Genomic DNA, 18,426 nt, shown 5'->3' on the forward strand with positions numbered 1-18,426 from the left:
CCATGAGAGTAAGGTAACATTTAATCGAAAGAGAACAAGACCTGCAGATCACACTGTCAGGGAGGTGTCAGCGTCTTTTGGCCCCATGCTTGTCTGCACATTAAATAAAAATCTGTTTTCTCCCATGCATACAAGATATTAACCTAACCGTTGTTTGACAAAATGAAAACATTAAAAACTTTAATTGCCCACAGACCTTATCTCCGAAAAGAAACTGTGGGGAAACAACACAGCAGATTTGGCGAGGAGCCACTGCAGTATGATTGGTTAAAATGTGTAGGTGTCTATCTAAGGATCTTGTCTCTGCTTTCAGTAGACCTGACATATTTACACCTACTGATGTGCAAAACACTATTTCATCACTCAGACTATTCATTACAGATTGAAGATGGATTGTTTCATCAGTTTAAAGCTGCTCTTTTTATTCCGAACAGATCAAATATCCACCGTAAATTGTCTGTCAGATTTGTGTATCTTTTAGATGATTGTTTAGGTTTTACAGCCATCAACGTTACTGTTCAGTCTCACCACCTTCATCATCCTCATTTTCAGCCCCAGCCGTCTGCTCATTTCAGCAGAGGAAACTCACAAAACCTCCCTGTACACAACCTGCCAAGCATCAGATGGACAATGTCAGCAGTTTTCTGCTGAACATGGTGGAGAATTTAGCAGCTAAGAGGCCAGAAATCTCCCTCAGGGGTTGGTGGCGAGCAAAATAGAGCTAAAAGGAAAGTGAATGTTGGACTCTTATGTATCGGAAGGAGACAAACACAACTCCAAACGAATGCTAATGTGGATGAGTGTCTGATGTGTAAATAGGCAATTGTTTGCCAACATGTTCACATATTGGCTTTATAAGGTGAGAAAACATGTTGTTGTGTTTACAGCATGTTTTGCTTCCCACAAGTGGCCAAAAGAACAAATACAAAATACAATGATTGAAAAATGGACACAATAAAAAGACACACATGTAGAAACTGTTATTTGGCAAATAAGTTGCATGTAAAAGGTTTTGCATGCAGAAGCAGCAGGCCTTTCATTGTTGTCTCCTCTGATATTTATTTCTATGGATCTTTGCACCTTGTTTCGAAATCACTGACCAGCGGACAAGGTTTGAGCAACTTCAGTGATCGTGGCAGGAAAGAGCTGGAGGTCTGTTATTTGGAATAACTCAGCCTCTGTTGAGCCCATTTCAGTCTCAGGAGGATGTCCGGAGATGTAGGTCTGGACTTTCTCCGGTGGTTGCCTTTCACATATGCACGAAGCAGCAGAGATTTCTCCACTTAGACGCGTTCACAACAACGCAGACATCTCAAGGGGGTTCAGGTCAAGGGTGGCATACAGGCAGAGGCAGGAAGTAGTGTATAAATTCTGCTGTGGAGATCACGTGTTATTGTGTGTAACACATCAGACGTCTGTAACAGAGGGATGCTACTCTGTAACAACAAGAAATAAAGGTTGAGTGGGAGAGATGGTGAGAGATGAAGACAGAGGAAAAAGCTGCCATCGAGAGAGGTCCGAGGATGCAAAAGTTGCTATTGTCGCAGCATTGTAGGATCTGAAAAGCATAGAAGTGATGGCATCCTCATCAAGGTACACTAGGCCTGGGCCTCCTTCCAAACACACTGATGTAAAGCTGATGAAAATGTTGACAGTGCCACATGGATGACAAAAGAGAAAAAAGAGAATGCACCCACCTACATGAGCCCATACACCTACACACCGCAGGCCTCCTTAATGAAAGCCGAATCTACTGTGATCTCTGAATTCATTTAGCTTCATCAATTCAAGATGCAGGATGATGACACAATTGTGAAAACCGTTTTCATGCAATTATCGTGGCACTTCTGTGCATTTGTTGGGAGCCTTATTTTCTCTTTGTGTGTGTTTATGCAGGTATGAGGCAGCAGAGTGACCAGGGTTCTCAGTATCGTTCAGCTATTTACACATCCAGCCCCGCTCAACTGGAGCTTGCATTGAAGAGCAAAGTGGCCTTCCAGCAGGTATAATGCTCACACAGCCATCACAAGGTTTCATTATGACATTTACTCAAGCAGGGAGCAGCATGGGAAAAGTAAAGCAGTAGTGGCAGAACATTTATTGCAATTTGTTATTTAGTATTCACACATAGCATAAAACACATGACCCCAATGTAACTTTTATTAACTATTTAATAATAACTTTATATATGTAGCACATTTTTTAAACATTGGACAAAAACTAGTTTGGCCCACATACCTCTGCCAGGACCCAACAGTCCCCTTAATAAACCACATTTAAATGTACTAGATCCAGATTATTATTTGGATTTTCCCCATATTGTACACACTCATAGTGTTCCCATTAATGTGCCTGAATTTATTTGGTTCCTTTGTCCTTATCCGCCCCAAAATGTTGATGGGTTCTTTCTTGGCCTGGGTCCGATCTTTCTGCCAGGTTTGTTTTTTTTTGTGTAATCCTGCTGGAAAACCAATCAACAAAACGGGTAACAAGAGAAGACACCAGGCAAAATAATTCAAAACACACCAAATACTATAATACAACATTTAAAAGATCTAATAATGTACAATTTAAGATAAGCGATAAAGCATATAAAATAGTTAGAAGTAATGGTAAAAGAAAACGACAAAAGACAATGACTAAAACATTTTTTTTGAGAGATAACTTTTAATCATAGATGTTATCAGAATGAACTAAACATGATATTTCCATCATTTAAAAAAAAATCTTTTTCGGCCGTTAAGTGGGGTTAGGCTGTATAATGTGGAGTTGTTCCAGTTATTTCAATAAGAATCAAAAGTCTCTGGAGTGGCGACCTCTCGGAGTTGGATACTGTTTAGTTAAGCAACGCCACCTTTGTTTAGTTGATCCCCACCTACATCTAATCATTGTCCCCTTTCTTAAACTGAAAGAGAGGAAAAGGGGTCGATAGGTCATCAAACCTCGTTTCTAAATCTCCCTTTCAGTGGCACACGCGTCCCCCTTTTGTTCTTTATATCCATCTGTCCGTCCATCTATCCGTTGATCCCTCCATCACTTCGGTTTGAACAACACTTCGCTCTCTAAATGGTATTCATGGACAAGCTGTGGGGTGCAGAGGGGAGCAAATTATGATCGTCATGGTTACTTAGGACACCGGGGGTCAGCAGTCACGGGCCACAGGGCTACCAGGTTGCTATGACGACAACCTCCCAACCTTGGCCTTGGGCTGGGGTCAGAGGTGAGATAGGAGTGGCAGCTGGGACCAGCAAGGTGGGGAAGTGGGGGAGGAGAAGCAAGAAAACCAAAAAGAACGGAGGCAATCAGATCAGAGGGCCATGACTGACACACACACACACACAATTTTATTCCTGAAACATTAACATTCTCCTCCGACCATATATACATTTATTTGTTGTGAGTTTCTTATGAAATTTGTTAAAATAAGCAAGAACAACCCAGCTAAGAAAACAAGTGGTTTATGGAGTTAATATTACAGCACAAATATCAACCGACACGCGCATAAATACGCACATTTACAAAAACCCACAGGAGAAACAACATTGCGACTGTTCCCTGCTTCTCTCTCCTCACCAACGCTGCTGACACCACCGATCTGTCAACCACTTCGGTGGCACCCCAGTTTCATCTGAGGGCCGCTGGGACACGCTTCTTCTCAAAGCAGCTGACACACTCTGAACCAAAATGGCAGCTTCCTGCTCTGAAATGGCTGCCTTGCTGCATTGATGCTGAGTCTCAAGAACGCCCGACTTGAAAATGGCATCTCCACGGAGCAGGGGTTTGCTTTGCATGTCTGTCCGTCGCTGTGTGTGAGGGTATGTGTGCGTTTTATCCCAAAAAGGCCGATGCTCTTTTATTCGGAAGAGAAGTGCATTCGGCAGAGAAGGTGGAGGCGACCTAAAATGACCAGAGATCATCTGTCGTCACGAAATCCAGATTCAGCCCCAATGCCAGCCCACTGCCACACTCGCATGTAGCACAGACACACACACACACAGACATACATTTGGCACATACACGCACAGCCCAATGAATAATTAACCCAAACGAAGAGTCTCTTCTGCAGGGCTTTCAGTTTCTTAACTTCAGCTTCGGAGGAGGAGGTTGGGGGATGGAGGGGGGGAGGCAGAGGGAGAGTGAGGCAGAAAAGCTTGTTTAAGCGCGAGAGCAGAGAGGGGGAGGAGAGGGAGCAGGGGAGAGGAGAAGGGAGTTCTCTATAATGAAATTTGAAATTTGCAGAACATCAAAGGCTTCTGTAGCCGAGCCTCTGTGGCAGCAGAGCAGAGAGGAGGAGTGCATCTCTCTTTCTCTCCCTCCGTCTGCCCCGTCTCTCACTCTCTCTTTCCCTCCATCCCTCCCTTTTTTTCTGCTAAAATGTGTCTCCCCAGAGCTGGGTGGGGGGGTGAGTGGTGGGTAAGAGAAGGGATGGGAAGAGTTGATTAGGAGGAGAGTGCAGGGTGGGGGTGGGTCAGAGATGGGTTAGGGTTTGGAGAGAAAAACGGGAGCACAGGGGTTCCGTGTGTGTGTGTGTGTGGAACAATAGGCTTTATCAAGCCAGCTTGAATATTGTGTCTGTCACACATGCATGTGTGTAGGGCCTTGGAGGGGTGAGTGTGCCCTCTGATAAGGCATCCTAACTTAATGAGCTTGAAAGGGGGGGTGGAGGGGGGAACGCAGGGGTTTGGATGATGTATGAAAAAAAAATGGGGAATCGTTCGAGGCTAGAAGTCTCGAGGAGAAGCCCTGGGGTTTTATTTAAAAGGGGGCACAGCATCAGCAGGTTTTGTAATCGGGCTCGAAGTCACACAAGCTCTCGTCTCTCGTTTTGGAAAGTGTTCAAGAGTCGGATTTACTCCTCCAACTCTTCCCCGGCTCTCACATTTTACAGTCTGTCTGGGTTTTACATGTAAATCTCAATACTTTTGATTATGTGCAAAACTTATTGATGATAACGAGACCAAAACAAGACAGTAATAGAAAATCTTACTGGCTTAATTTTCAGAAATAACTTTTTTGAATCTCTAAAAAGCGTTTCTGACTGATCTCTGCGTTTCTCCATCTACAGATGTTGAGAAACTTGTTGTCTGCCCTGGAAAAGAAGAGAAAAGAAAAACAAAAAATATTGCAGCGCTCACCGCCTCGCTCCGAGACTGAAGTGCGTGCGTCATCTTCTCCCTCTCAAAATGTAGGAGTGTTGGCTTCCTCGCTCACAAAATGTAGGCGCGCTCGCTGAAGATTAGAGCCCAGCTAAAATGGATGCCTGACCCGCGCTGAGAGAGAGAAAGAGAGATGAAAAAAAACCCTCTTCATCCTCTGTGCATAGACAGACACGCAGAGGGAATAGACATCCTTTAGCTCACACACACACACACACACAGTCATACTGATGTACATGGCTGTTTCACATGTAGGGCATTTTATAGATCCTCACAGCAACAAGAAGCATAGCAATTCCACCAGCACCCTTTTCTCTCTTTCAGACTATTCTATTTGTTTTGTTTTTCACTCTTTCACTACTGTTTTCATTCCATCACTCTCTCTGTAATCTCCCATGCTCCTCTCCTCCTTGACTTTGCTCCCTCTCTCCCCTGCGTGTCTCTGCACCATCTCCGTGCCTCTTTTCTCTCCCTGTCCGTCCTTCTCCTTCACCCTCTCTCCATCTCTCTCTCCCTCCCTGAGGTCATTGAGGGCAAGCGTGGCGCAGCGGACTAGTTGATAAGTATCATGTCAGACCATTTCATGTGTTTTCAGGCACAGACACATTCTATGAACCGGCGTTGTCCCACTATCTGCAGTACTCAAAGCGTTTTCACATTTTTAAGATGTTGACACGCTTGTTCCGTTGTACGGCTGCAGTGAACAAAAGTTATCACTGTTCTGCATTAACGTCTTTTGTCTGAGTTAGGCTTTATTTAACTAAAATTTTAAAGTTTTTGTATTTTTATTTTATGCCATTTTCAACCATTTCTCCTACATCACACAGAGGATCTTCCATTTTATGGCAAAGGGAACACAGGGGATAGGAGGGATAATGGCAGGTGATGAAGGCCTTCAACCACACTTGAATCAAAAAATTTTCAATTTCAAGTTATGTTTTATATTTCTATTTATCGTTATTGTCTTGGTCTGTATTTATTTCTGTTCTTGGCTGCAGCGACTAACAAAAACCCAATTTCCCCCTGTGGATCAATTAAGTATTTCTGATACTAAGATCAACGGGACCAACTGTAATAGATTTTTTAAAGTGATTTTGATACTTCAGCATAGTAAAAGATCAAAATGTTTGCCTTAGATGCTTTGTAAATCTTGTACGACATAGTTTTCCTGTACTAAATTTTTGTTGTGCCAGTTTAGCAAATTTTGATTTGGAAATCAAGACAGAGACGGCAGAAATTTTAAAAGAAATGCAGTGATATAGTTGTAAAGACGTAGTAAACCATACACCAGTAACAGGAGTGGATTAATGGGCGATTACATAAATCATCGAATTGAGGTCATATCCCTTTTCAAATGTCTCTGCCATGAGTCATCGGGTGTCACAAACTCTCTTCCCCACCACTCCAGCCATGGGCCTTCCGACAGGAAAAAAAAAAGACGAAGAGGGCGAAACAAGACAGTGGGTTAAAGGAAGAGTGGAGAGCGTACATTTTTTGTACTCCTCCTTCTCCTCCCCTTTCTTCTTCCTCCACCGCCACTTCCACCCTCTCTCAGGGTGTCATGTCCTATTTGTGTCCCGGGGCTGACTCTGGTGATGGCGATGGCGAAAGGGGGCTCTCTCTCTCTCGCTCTCTCTCGCTTGGCTGGATAGCAGGGACGACTTGGTAGCACGAATAGATGGTCTGTGTTCACATGGGGGAGAGAGAGAGAGAAAGAGAATGGGAGAGAATCAGCAATGGAGGGAGATGGAGAGATTCAGAAAGGTGGAGAGAGGGAGAGGGAGAGAGATGCACCCGTTCAGCCATGTCTTTGACAGGGGAGTCTTTCCGACAGGCGTGAAGAAAGGAAGGGCTGACTGGGCTGAGTGAGCGCAGCCCTGGACACACAAACACACACACACAGACACACACACACACACACGCAAACATGTTTTAGTCACTTAAGTGGACATTGCATTGACTTAAATTCATTCTCTCTGGATTTAACTCGACCACTTTTAATCTTAACCATAATCGTTACCTTAACCAGTAACCATGTCTTAACCTTACAATGTAGCCCTGATGTTATTGCATTGTGGGGACCTGCAGGAGGTGAGTCTCCATAAGGCGTTTTTTTATGACACCACAATTGAGTAGTACGTACACACACACAAACACACACACACACAACCTATTCCTTGGTTTTACTCCTCACCCACATGTATGTATGCACAAATTTTAACGTCATCATCAGCGGCATCAAAATGCTCAACTTGACGACGTCTATTTCGCTCGTTCCCTTCTGCAAATTTCCTCCATCTTTGCCATTGTTAACCTCCACATCCTTCCCTCCATTCCTCTGCTGCTGCTGCTGCAGTGAGAGAGAGAGAGAGAAAGCAAAGCCACATAAGGTTATACACAGTGGCGTGACGCCATGCATTCTGATTTATAGATCTAAAATGGCCGCCGTGTTGTGACTGCTGTAAAGGGTTGGTTGGATGGAGAGCGAGGGAGTGGTGTGGGGGGTTTAATGCTTGCTTGGAATAGCAGAGCTTTTTCTTGGACGTAGTGTTCTCCTCACGTGAAGCAGCACCCTGTGCCCTGGAGGCTTCACTGTACCCTGGTTTGGTGATGACTGATTAATTAGGCCATGATTCACAGGTCTGCATGCATGTGTGGGGCGTTTTATACTACAATGCTGTTGGATATAAGCAGGGGAAATGGGTTGCTCTGACTCATACACATTCATTTAAAAGGTAAATATGTCAGCGCTCGTGATGCCACTGCGACGTGGCGAGCGCTGCGTTTGTGCTGCACTTTGGTGCGTGGACGTTGGGTCCTTCCTGCAGGGAGATTAGAGCCCTCACATTGTAGCGGCAGCCACTGAGGACTTGGAGGTCAGCTGCTGCCTCAGCCTCTCTGTGGGGCGCGGAGCTTTGATTTACTGACTCCACTGCATCACCTCCAGCATACACACACAAACGCGTACACACACACACACACACACACTTAATACCATACTGCCTCCATGTGGACAAAATCACACATTACCCTCCTGCCCCTCACTGACTGTACTTCCTCTTAAAAATGACATGACAGTTTTTCTTTTTAGAAAAATCATGCTCAATTCCAGCTGCCCGAGTTATTGGAGGTGCCGACTGGAAACAATAGTTCTGGCCAAAATAATTGGTTATTTCGGTTTAGTTCCAGCAACAGAGAAAGATCATGAAACATGTTCCTTCTCTCTGGCTTGTGTTTCAGCAGGAAACAGCTCATCTGTCATGTAATTTAAAAGGAAGTACTGGGAGAATTCAAAACAAAGGGATAAACAGACTGTTGACGAAACAAATAGATGGCGGTGAGACATGGTTATTATTGAGGACACTAACGTCAGGTGCTTGGTACTTTTTCTATGATGTTTTAGAAATGTCATCATCCTGGGGAGATTTTAAATGATAATGGAGGTTATTTTATAGACTTTACATTTTTAATTGTTATTTTAAAATTAGACTACTGTCAGGGTTCAGTATACTGAATTTTCTTCCTGACATATTTAAACTTTCTAAAACAGCTTTTGGTTACATTGATGTGACCACATTAATACCAATGGGAGATTTTGAGCCAGTTGGTTTAAAGCTAGTGAAAGAATGAGTTTCAAAGACTTAATAAAGCTGAACCGGAGGCTCATGTTGATCCAGTTTTTCATCTAGGGACCATAAAAAAAAAAGTCTTTAGATGTTCTTGATATTTGTTGGCCACTTGGTGGCAGCAAAGCAACCTGTCAACATGATATTGTGTCCTCCCATGCAGTTGAGATCGTGTCAGCAAAGCAGCCAATGATGTTGACATGGAAGATATTGACCATTAAGGAATCAACTTTGTCTGCCCACCCCTTGGCTCACTTTAGACTGAGCTAACTCCTGGATTTCTCAGCTAATGAGCCAGATATCTCGGCTCATTAGCTGTGAAATGCTCCACCACAATCTCTTACTTTGTCTGTGTGTAGTCTGATGCAGGTTTTGTGCAGTGGGTTTATTAGAACTTTTTTACTGAAAACAAATGCTGCTGGAAAAAAAGTATTGAGAGCAATGAAAGTTTACAAATCAGGAACTTTATGGTTGATGGAACCAAAACTATGGGCTAACATCTGCAAAGTATGACCATGATTATTTCCGCCCAGGGGGTTGTGAGTTTGTTGCTTTGTTTGTTGGAAAAATTACTGGACACGTAACCACAAAACTTGGTGTGGTATGGGTCAGGAATCCAGAAATGTTTTTTCCACCTTCTGTGCATTGTGAGATCGGCCTGTTTTCTCAGAAAAAATGTAATAGATCTCAATGAAAGAAATCAGACATGTTTAGAGGGCCATTATTTAAGTGTGTCCAATTTTGTGCATATATAGAATTTGAAGAGAATTGAAATGGTTTCATAAGGGGACTGCTGGGCCTTGGTGGAGGTATGTGCTGTATTCAGTGTCATTATCATTCTCTGTGGGTCCAACCCATTGCTTAAAGCAACAACTTTTATATTTCACATCATTTGAGCCATTGTTCATGTCAAACTATTGATTATTGTAGCTTAATCCTGAACCCTGTGCCTTCTGAAAATCATTACTTCACTTTGCCAACAGATTAAAAGTAAATACCATATTCACCATATAGCTGCAAAATAGATCATACAGCTTAACTTCTTCTTTTAAGACACTTTTCCTGTTTTACAAATATGTCTGCATAGAATCCATCGTAACCTCCATGAAAACAACCTGGTCGCAGCCTCCATGAAGGAGTGAGCTACAAACTCAAATGGCAAATTTTAAAGTTCTGCAGTTCCCTCACCTTAAGATGAACAGTAGTCCCAACAGCATCCATGACTGTATCATAGAGAGACAGTGTGCATGCTGAAGTCTGATAAGAGCAGGTTGAGAACATTTGGCTTCAGTATCACTGTGCTCGCCAAACTCTGCCAATCGACGCCTCCACAGAGCTGAGCTCCTCTGTGCTGCGCGCTGTTCTAAGGTGCAGCCCGCTACATGCAAGCTACTTGTTGCCCACAGACAGTCCTCAGTGCACCTACAATGTGCTGTTTTGTCAGCTCTCAGGAGCACTGATCTACAGAGGGAAGAGCGCTTGTATTATTAGATAGAAAGAACCACTCAGCACAGCAGGTATACCTTTGATACCTCTGTCAGAGGTGTTTATTGTGTGTATGTGTGTCTATGAGCGGGTGTGCTTCTTCTTTTTTAAGTGCTATTTGAAGCCTTCTCTCGAGATGTTTAGAAAAGTGTAAGTGTGAAAGTGTCTTAAGGAGTTCTCAAAGAGAGCGGGTACCTTTTGATGCGTCGTCCCACAGAGAGAGCCACAGAGGCAAGCAGCACTGCAGGAGAAAAAAAAGAAAGATGTTCCTTTCTTCTGTCACTCAATCACCCTGCTTTCTAGTTGAGGAGCACAAACTCTTTACTGTATTAGTGATAGGTATTGAAAGTTCACATCCAATACTCTACAGAATAAACCACTTAAAAGCTGTGCTCATTCGGAGGAAGGAGAGCTCAATCTACGCCAAGACTTTGGTGACGGAAACAGTTTGCAGGAATGTGAAGATGCTGAATACTTTTTATCAGAGATATGTTTGTTTTAGTGATTCAAACCTTGAACATTGCTGCAACTAAAATATATTATTATATTATATTATATTATAAAAACAGATTATACGGATATAAAAATGGCTTTAACCTGTTTATGTCTGATTAAAACAGAAAGTAGGATCCACATGGAATTCAATCTTGTACAATTCGTACACAGGAAATTCTTTGTGTAAATGTATGATTTAAAACATAGACTGTATATAAAGATGGCAATCTCTCATCTTCCTCTTACTATTGAGAAATAAAGTAAAAAATATCCCAGGTATGAACACTGCCATCTTGCGCATTATGAGCGAGAGTGTGCGCAGACCAGGGGATGGAGCCACAGTACTTGAGTGCCACCAAATACACGCATTGACCAATCACAAGTCAGTCTTGTATCTGCTGTCAATATTAACGTTTTACCCTGTTTTGTGTGACTTTGAATAATCAACTCAAGCCAAATTTACTAGAATAATTAGCACATGAACAAACATCAGTATGATAAGATTTAAATGACAGAAACTTTCTCTGAGAAAAATGTGTTTGACTTTTTAGTTTGGTCCAAGTCCCGTCCACTAACAGGGAGGCAGGGTTTATGACGTGTACTGCAGCCAGCCACCAGGTGGCAATAAAGACGCTTTGGCTTTACTTTTGAGGAGCTGTCCTGTTGTCAATCTTTATTATTTTTAAAATTATAAGAATATTATTATTCTTTGCTGTGGATTTAGTTAGAATTAGTTTAGTTATTTTGATTAATTAACAACGGTATAGTATTTTTTTTCCAATTTATGTTTGTATTTTTACCCCCAGGAATTGGATAAAAAAGGCTTTGGTCGCATCACAACAGAGATCCGGGAGGGGCAGCAGTTTTACTACGCTGAGGACTACCACCAGCAGTACCTGAAGAAAGTACCTAAAGGCTCCTGCGTCCTCAAAGGCACCGGCGTCTCGTGTCCCATCGGAGCCACAGAGGATGAAGTGTGAGAATAAATTAAGAGAAGGGATCAGGTGGGATCAATGAAGTATTTTTTGTATAGGTACTAAATGAGTCATTGACTGTTTTTATGTGTATGAATATTCCTAATGTATGTGTCAGTATTTTTAACTTAAACTAATTGCTAAGTCCTCAGTAAGTGCTTACTTATCATCAGTCATGGAGAACACATACAGTAGTTGTCTTTGTGTAGCGCTGTTCAGATTCAAAGAGATTTATGTATAATATAAAGATAAGAAAGGAAAATATAAAAAGGTAAATAAAAAATAACAGAATTCAGATTTTAAGAGAATCAGGGTCTGTTAGATTGTAGCAGCTTTCAGCTTCCACTGGGTGGCGACATTTCTCAAAAAATAGCAGCTGAGGTTTTTTTTTTCTTTTTTCAATGTTAGCTGTGGCAAAGAAAACAAATTTACAGTTTGTGTATTGAAAGAAAATGTATCAGCCTCACTGGCTTTCATACCCAGCACATTTATCTTATTCACATCCATCCTAAAGCCAGAACACAGTAAGAATTCAGACGTTAATGTCAGAGTAACAATTCATAAGATTTATTCAATTCAGATTTGAATATGATCGTATGATTTTACAAACAAGATAAACACAATTAGCTTGACTTTAATGCTGTTTTTGATTGCTCTTTTTATTTGATCACAAATAACTGATGTGTGTGAAGTAATCTCAATCTAAACAGATATTTTGTATGTGTTCATACAGGCAGGTGTCTGACCGTGCATATATGTCACTGCTTCTAAGTGGGACAAATGGATATGACTCACACGCACATTTCAGAGTCTACTCATTCTGGATTGCACAATGACACACCCGAGGCACTCGTGTATGCAATATGATAAACGTTTTGCTTAATTCCCCCCCCCCCACAACCCATAATTATGAATAAAAGTACTATTTTACATCATACAATTATATATCATGGAGCGACCATCAGTTACCGAACAAGCTTTGTGTGCGACGCTTGTTATAATTAAACACACTAACCTGAAATGTTTTGAAAAAAATTAAAATCACACTCATGGTTTGACTCCAACATACAGAGATGATATCTGGGGAAGAAAAGCTTCTCGGTCGACCACAGTAGTGTGATTCACCCCGCTCTTGTTTTTCCCCCTCCCTCTCTTCTATCTTTCTTTCTCTGTGTGTATGTGTCACATCCTGACACCTGTGTGTAGGTGTGGACCAGGGCACAGGTGCAGGTGCAACCTCTCAGGGCCTATTTTAATATTGGGACAGATATTTTTGCATGTGCCTGCATGCAGCAGCCTCTGTGTTTGTGTGCGTGTGTCTGTGTATGTACACGTGTGTGTGTGCGTGTATGTGTGTGCCGGGGCGTGTGAAGCTGCGGCTTGCTTGATCGAACCACGCTGAGTGATATGTGGTTGTGCCAGCTAGCTGTTTTCTAGCCCGTCTGTATTTTTTTGCATGCTGTTGTGTTTCAACGAGTGTGCAAGAGGAGATAACCTTTTTAATAAAGCGATCTGCATTTCTACGATGGTGTGAAACTGTTAATCACATGAAGAAATCTGTTTTTCCCCCCCTTGCAATGATATCTGTCTTCAGCATGAGGAGCCTTGGTGAAGCACGGCATGATTCTTATTTCTGCCACATAACAGAGAGGTGTTATATGAAAATATAAAGGTCAGGAGTGTATTATATGTAGGAAGAGCTCTGCTGTGGTAAGCTTAATGCAGACATATTAACGTGACATTTACGTAGCTGCATGTCTAAGTGTATGTTTTCTGTGTATTCCTTTTGTGATGGATTAAAATGGGGCATGGAAACACATGGTACTCTCATATACACGCATCCATACACAAACACAGTGAGGCAGGGCAGGACACGAACCAGGCTGTGCGTGCCCTTCAGACAGAGCCTATTGTTTGCAGATGGGCCTTCAGTGGCCCCACAGCTGGCCACAAAGAGCACACCACTCCGGCTCGGTGCTGCGCCTCTCACAGACCTGTGTTTGCTCACCCTGAAGAGAGGAGGCGGCTCAGGGGCACATGGGCACCGCCATGTTGGTGAATTTAATATTTTACTCTATTATACTCTTATATACACTCCTCTTTTATCTGGCTTTTCCTGTCCTCAGTGTCAGACTCTCTAAGCTCATAAAGAGTAGGCATTGCCCCGTTATGTGAGGTAAAGAATAGATTTGTGAAAACGCGTGGTAGTGTGGAAGAGTGGGCTGAAACAGAGAGGAGGTGCTGGTTGTTTATCAGAAGCATTCTACACTCTTACCCACATACACACACACACACACACACACACACACAAACGCGTCCCAACCACTACCTCTAACTTCGTCCTGTACTGCCGTCTAATGTGCACGGTAGCGCCCACGCAAGAGAAACAAACACTCCAGAAAGACACCTTGCAGAGACGTGCACCCACACAAATTTCTTGCACTCTGATATGTTCTCTATTGTGTCCTCCTTTCACAGCTTTTCATTTATCTTCCCCCTGACAGCTCCAATAGATCTTACTGTATGTAATTGTACAAGTACCTGGATCATTGAGACGATATAGCGTTGTTATTCCTCTTTAGATAAGACACCAACACACTGCATTTTTTGGTGAGCTTTATAAATAGAACAATAGCTGAGTATTTGGTACCGATGTGGTCCTACCAGCTGGAGAATTGTTGTACCCTCCTGTCCTGCTTCTCGAATAATACTTTCCTGCATTGTAGCAGGCACATGGTTGTGTACATCTTCTAGCTGAGACTGAGCTTGTGTTTCCCTAAACGGCACGTACATTTCTCTCAGTACGATATGATATTTGTGTGCCAGGTTTTGCAGATGCCAGATGTGTTAGCATGCCCTCCCCAGCTCTCCCTTCCCCTCCCTCTGGTTCCTGCATGGGCGCAGGGTCTCAATCAGAGCGTCAGGGCCCCAGGAACCGGAGCACAGCAGTGTCTCTGTGCTGCCCAGAGAAGTGCAGCCCTTGTCTGGGTCGCTGCATCTGCGGCCTGGGGGCGAGCTGGGGGAAGAGGCGAACCCTGGTGCCCCTGCATGCCGGTTTCACTCGAGGTCTTCTCCAGCTACGCAGGCTGACCCCTGAACTCCAGGAGAGAACGACAAGCGCAATCCTAAATACAGTAGACGTGCAGAGAAGTACCTGTGTCTCAGGCGTGGACAGGTTGATAACACATTCAAACTTTTACACAAACTGTATCATCCTAACAGGTTAGATCGGTGCAACAATGCCCTTATCATATATTTTGAAAACAGGCTCCCACACGCTCGCAGCACACAGAGGTGCGTTCTTTCCCATGGTGGAAACGTCACATGCCTGTTCTTCGCTCCACTGGGAATAGCGATGGGTTAAGGGTGGGGGGTGGAGGGCAGCACGTGCTGCAGGGCCCTGGTTGGCTCGCTAACTGGCCCACTGGCTTTCTGGCTGACGGCCCACACAGTGACACTCTGCACCTGGGAAGCCTGCAAGTTGTCAGCCATGCTCGCTAGTTCAAGCTTACCACCACATGACACACAGGAAACACAGAAATAACTGCTGAGTGTCTTCTGCTCAGTAACCACTCACTGGGGGTGTGCTGCTGACAAGATAGGAGCTTAAGGAGAGTTGTTAAAGGAAAGTAGAAGACTGAGGAAAGCTGGCTGGAATGGTGCAGAGTGCTAGTGTTAGAACAAGAACAGAAAATTAGAAAGGAAAGTGAAAAACCGAGATGTTGATGCACCTGTGCAGTCTCCTGTTGGAGGAAGTTTCCACCAGCCTTGATCCACTGTATAGTGCAACGTATAAACGTATACGCTGACATATGCAGAGTTGTGTTCATAATCAAACCACTACAAAGATGCTTGTGCAACAATCAAACTTTGACATTTTACAGCTAAGACTCTAATGTAACAGTTACATTTCCATATCCCAACCCCCCCTCCTCTCTTTTATATTCATTCTCTGGCTTTTATCTGCTGCGTCCATCTGTACCTTAAGTCATCCGAGCCTCACCTCACACAGGTGTGTTTTTAACGTTTGCCAACAAAACCTCGATTAGCACAGAAGACAGGCAAGTAAAGGGTTGTGCAACATTCAGGCTTTCAGGTCACGATACATCAATGTGTTACAATTCTGAGGAAACAGGACAGAAACAGGACACGCACACACACATAAACACACATGCAGAGTTTGCATTGCAACATGCACAAACTGTTTTGTTTTTTTTTGCTCTGCGATTGCTTCAGCCAGCTAATTCCTGCCAGCGCTGCAGATTGAAACTGCTGTTCAGTTTCTGATAAGGGCCAACATGAGATGGCGCAATGAAGGTGTTGACTGGATAAATGTGTCTGTCTGTGTAAGAGGGGGAGAGAGATAACGACATAAGAGGAAGAGAGGAAATAGATGTGAAGTAAATGAGCAGATAGAGGGAGGAGAGAAAAGAGAAGAGACATGGTGCTGGTTGCACCAGGAGGAAGCTGGGTCTGATGCTTCTCCATGCAGCTGCTCCCAAACACCCACACTCTTCCTGCTGGAGTGTGTGCATGTGTTTGTGTGTGTTACTACAACACAAGGAAGGAGGAACTTTGTATTGTTCAAGCACATAAATATCCATTATCCAGATCTGTTACTGGCTTTTACTGGTTTAATGCCAACATGTGCATTGTTAAATCTTGCCCTGTTAGGGCAGATCAGACCTCTGCAATCAAATTGCATTGAATAAAAAGAGTTGAGTTGTACTTCAGGTATCCCACAGAAGACGTGGTCTAAAGTAGCTAACACATTGTTCCTCAGGCCCTCTGTGTCTTTTGAACATCACACTGGCCTCAAAAAACATCCGTCAGTGGAAACACTGGCCTGGCAGTCAGTGAATGGAAAGGTTTGAGGTGAAATTGTGGCCACACTGAGGTGTCAGCAGGGCGTGCGTGTTTGTGTGTGTGTGAAGGGGGTGTATGTGTGTTTGGGGGTCTTTTTAAGTTTCCATTACAATGAAATGCTCTTTTCTTTTGGCACATTGCTAAAATGGACTGGGTTATTTAGAGCACCTTTGTGTCTGTTCAGGTTAACCTCCGGCATGACGGCCCTCTGCAGATGTATCACTACTGCACAACATAAATACATTACATTTCTGATTCGAAGACTTTTTTAGGGAACAAATAAGCTGTTGCATAATCGTAATACATCCAAAATGTGCTAATGTTTTTAGCTTAATCATAATTAAATAAACTCTTTTGTGGATTGCTAATTATCGCCAAGGAACTTGTGGTTTGTTTGTTTATTTAACACCAAAAACGCTGGACGGATTACAACGAAACTTGGTAGAAATAAAAAAAAATATATTTTTTTTTATTTCTTTAACATTGTGAAGTAGGTAGTGTTTTTTGGCCTTTTCACCAATTTCTCAGGGAACAATTCATGGATCTCAGGAATGTTTAGGGGACTGCTAATCTGAATGCGCAGCCTGAGTGCCATTCGAGTTTTAAATATTAATGACAAACCAACTAAAGCCAGTATAAATGGAATGACAACAGAGGCAGAAAGGGGAGATTTACTTCATAGTCAGATGAGCATGAAGTCAGATGTGACTGAGCTAAACTAAACACATCATTCAAATCAAATTGTCAGCACAGTGTTCACTTCGTATCCAAACATACAGACCATAGCCAAGACGTAATCTAATGTTGTCCAACAGTAACTGAAGTGGATACTGGGAGGACTGGAGGCTTCTCCAGCGCCTCGTGTGTTGCTGTTTAATGATGGGGAGCAGCACGTGTTCAGCTGTTTCATTATAGTGATGCCACTTCACACTGCGTCGCTATTACTGACGGAAACTTGAGTTTTGAGATATTTGTTCTTTACATTTTTAGTTTGTTTTAAACACAAAAAATTGCAGGTAATTCATCAGCATTGGTCAAAGTAAACAATTTCTAAAGAAACTTTAAAGTTTAAAATATTAGTGGAGTAATGGTAGTTATCATAAAACTTCATGGAAGTATTGTTGTTTGTTAAAAATATACTTCTCTGTTTCTTCACTACTGAACACCATTCAGGTGTCATAATCTTCATTTATAATTTCTAGTGATGTTTTAGAAGAAAGGTCAAATACATTTGAGGAACAGATGAGATGAATGGGCACCATGCTGCTTACTACTCCATACGGATTTATGACTTATTATCTGAAGTCTGACAAAAACTGTTTGCCTTCCTCCTCCTCTTCCTCGCTTTTACCTCCACTTATCAGACTCTGTCTCGCTCCCTCGCTCCTCCACCTGTCACACTCCTCCGCCCTCTCCTTTCATGGGGCCCTGTGAGATGAGTACAAGACAGGGGAGAGTGTGAGCTGTGGTGAGCCACAGACAAAAATAACTGGTACTTTCTTTTTCTTCATAAAAAAAAAAAAACACATGTGCGTCCACCCACACATGAAGGCACACATGCGTGCACACTCACACACACTCAGAGGTCCCCTTTTACATGAGGATGCCTGGAGAGAGGTGTAGCTGGATGTGTTTTGGCCGTGAGATGTTGTGTGTGTGTTGGAGATGCAGCACCATGAGGAGTGACACAGAGCCGAGTAGACCCTTTAGGTTTTGTCAACTGTCAGGACTCAAACCACAAGAAAATGCTTATGGATATAAGGTTGTTGTTTTTAATTTATAAACATCTAGTAGTGAAGTTCCATAAGAAATCATGAAAGAGAA

The 18,426-nt window shown here is 42.9% G+C and overlaps 1 protein-coding gene and 1 long non-coding RNA gene across 8 annotated transcripts in view; one reads left to right on the forward strand and one right to left on the reverse strand.

The window, feature by feature from the left end:
- The window catches only part of msrab (methionine sulfoxide reductase Ab), a 33,753-nt gene extending 20,494 nt beyond the window's left edge, over positions 1-13,259 (forward strand). For 3 of the 5 annotated variants that reach the window (XM_069535364.1, XM_069535362.1, XM_069535363.1), the window contains exons 5-6: positions 1,897-2,003; positions 11,569-13,259. In XM_069535364.1, coding sequence (XP_069391465.1) covers positions 1,897-2,003; positions 11,569-11,742 — 281 coding nt within the window. In that variant the 3' untranslated portion in view covers positions 11,743-13,259. The remainder of the gene's footprint in view (positions 1-1,896; positions 2,004-11,568) is intronic. The other 2 variants (XM_020084562.2, XM_020084563.2) reach the window with 2 other exon arrangements.
- LOC138412188 (uncharacterized) lies at positions 2,025-11,561 on the reverse strand. Of its 3 annotated transcripts, XR_011244673.1 has the most exons (4): positions 9,971-11,561; positions 7,355-7,506; positions 6,951-7,033; positions 2,025-6,839 (listed from the first exon to the last, which is right to left on the reverse strand). It is a non-coding gene; the product is annotated as an uncharacterized lncRNA (long non-coding RNA). The 3 variants fall into 3 exon arrangements; XR_011244671.1 differs by having other exon boundaries at positions 2,025-7,033; XR_011244672.1 differs by lacking the exon at positions 6,951-7,033 and having other exon boundaries at positions 2,026-6,839.
- Positions 13,260-18,426: the final 5,167 nt, after the last annotated feature.

Source organism: Paralichthys olivaceus, chromosome 12, assembly GCF_024713975.1.
Source record: "Paralichthys olivaceus isolate ysfri-2021 chromosome 12, ASM2471397v2, whole genome shotgun sequence".
Classification (NCBI taxonomy): Eukaryota; Metazoa; Chordata; class Actinopteri; order Pleuronectiformes; family Paralichthyidae; genus Paralichthys; species Paralichthys olivaceus.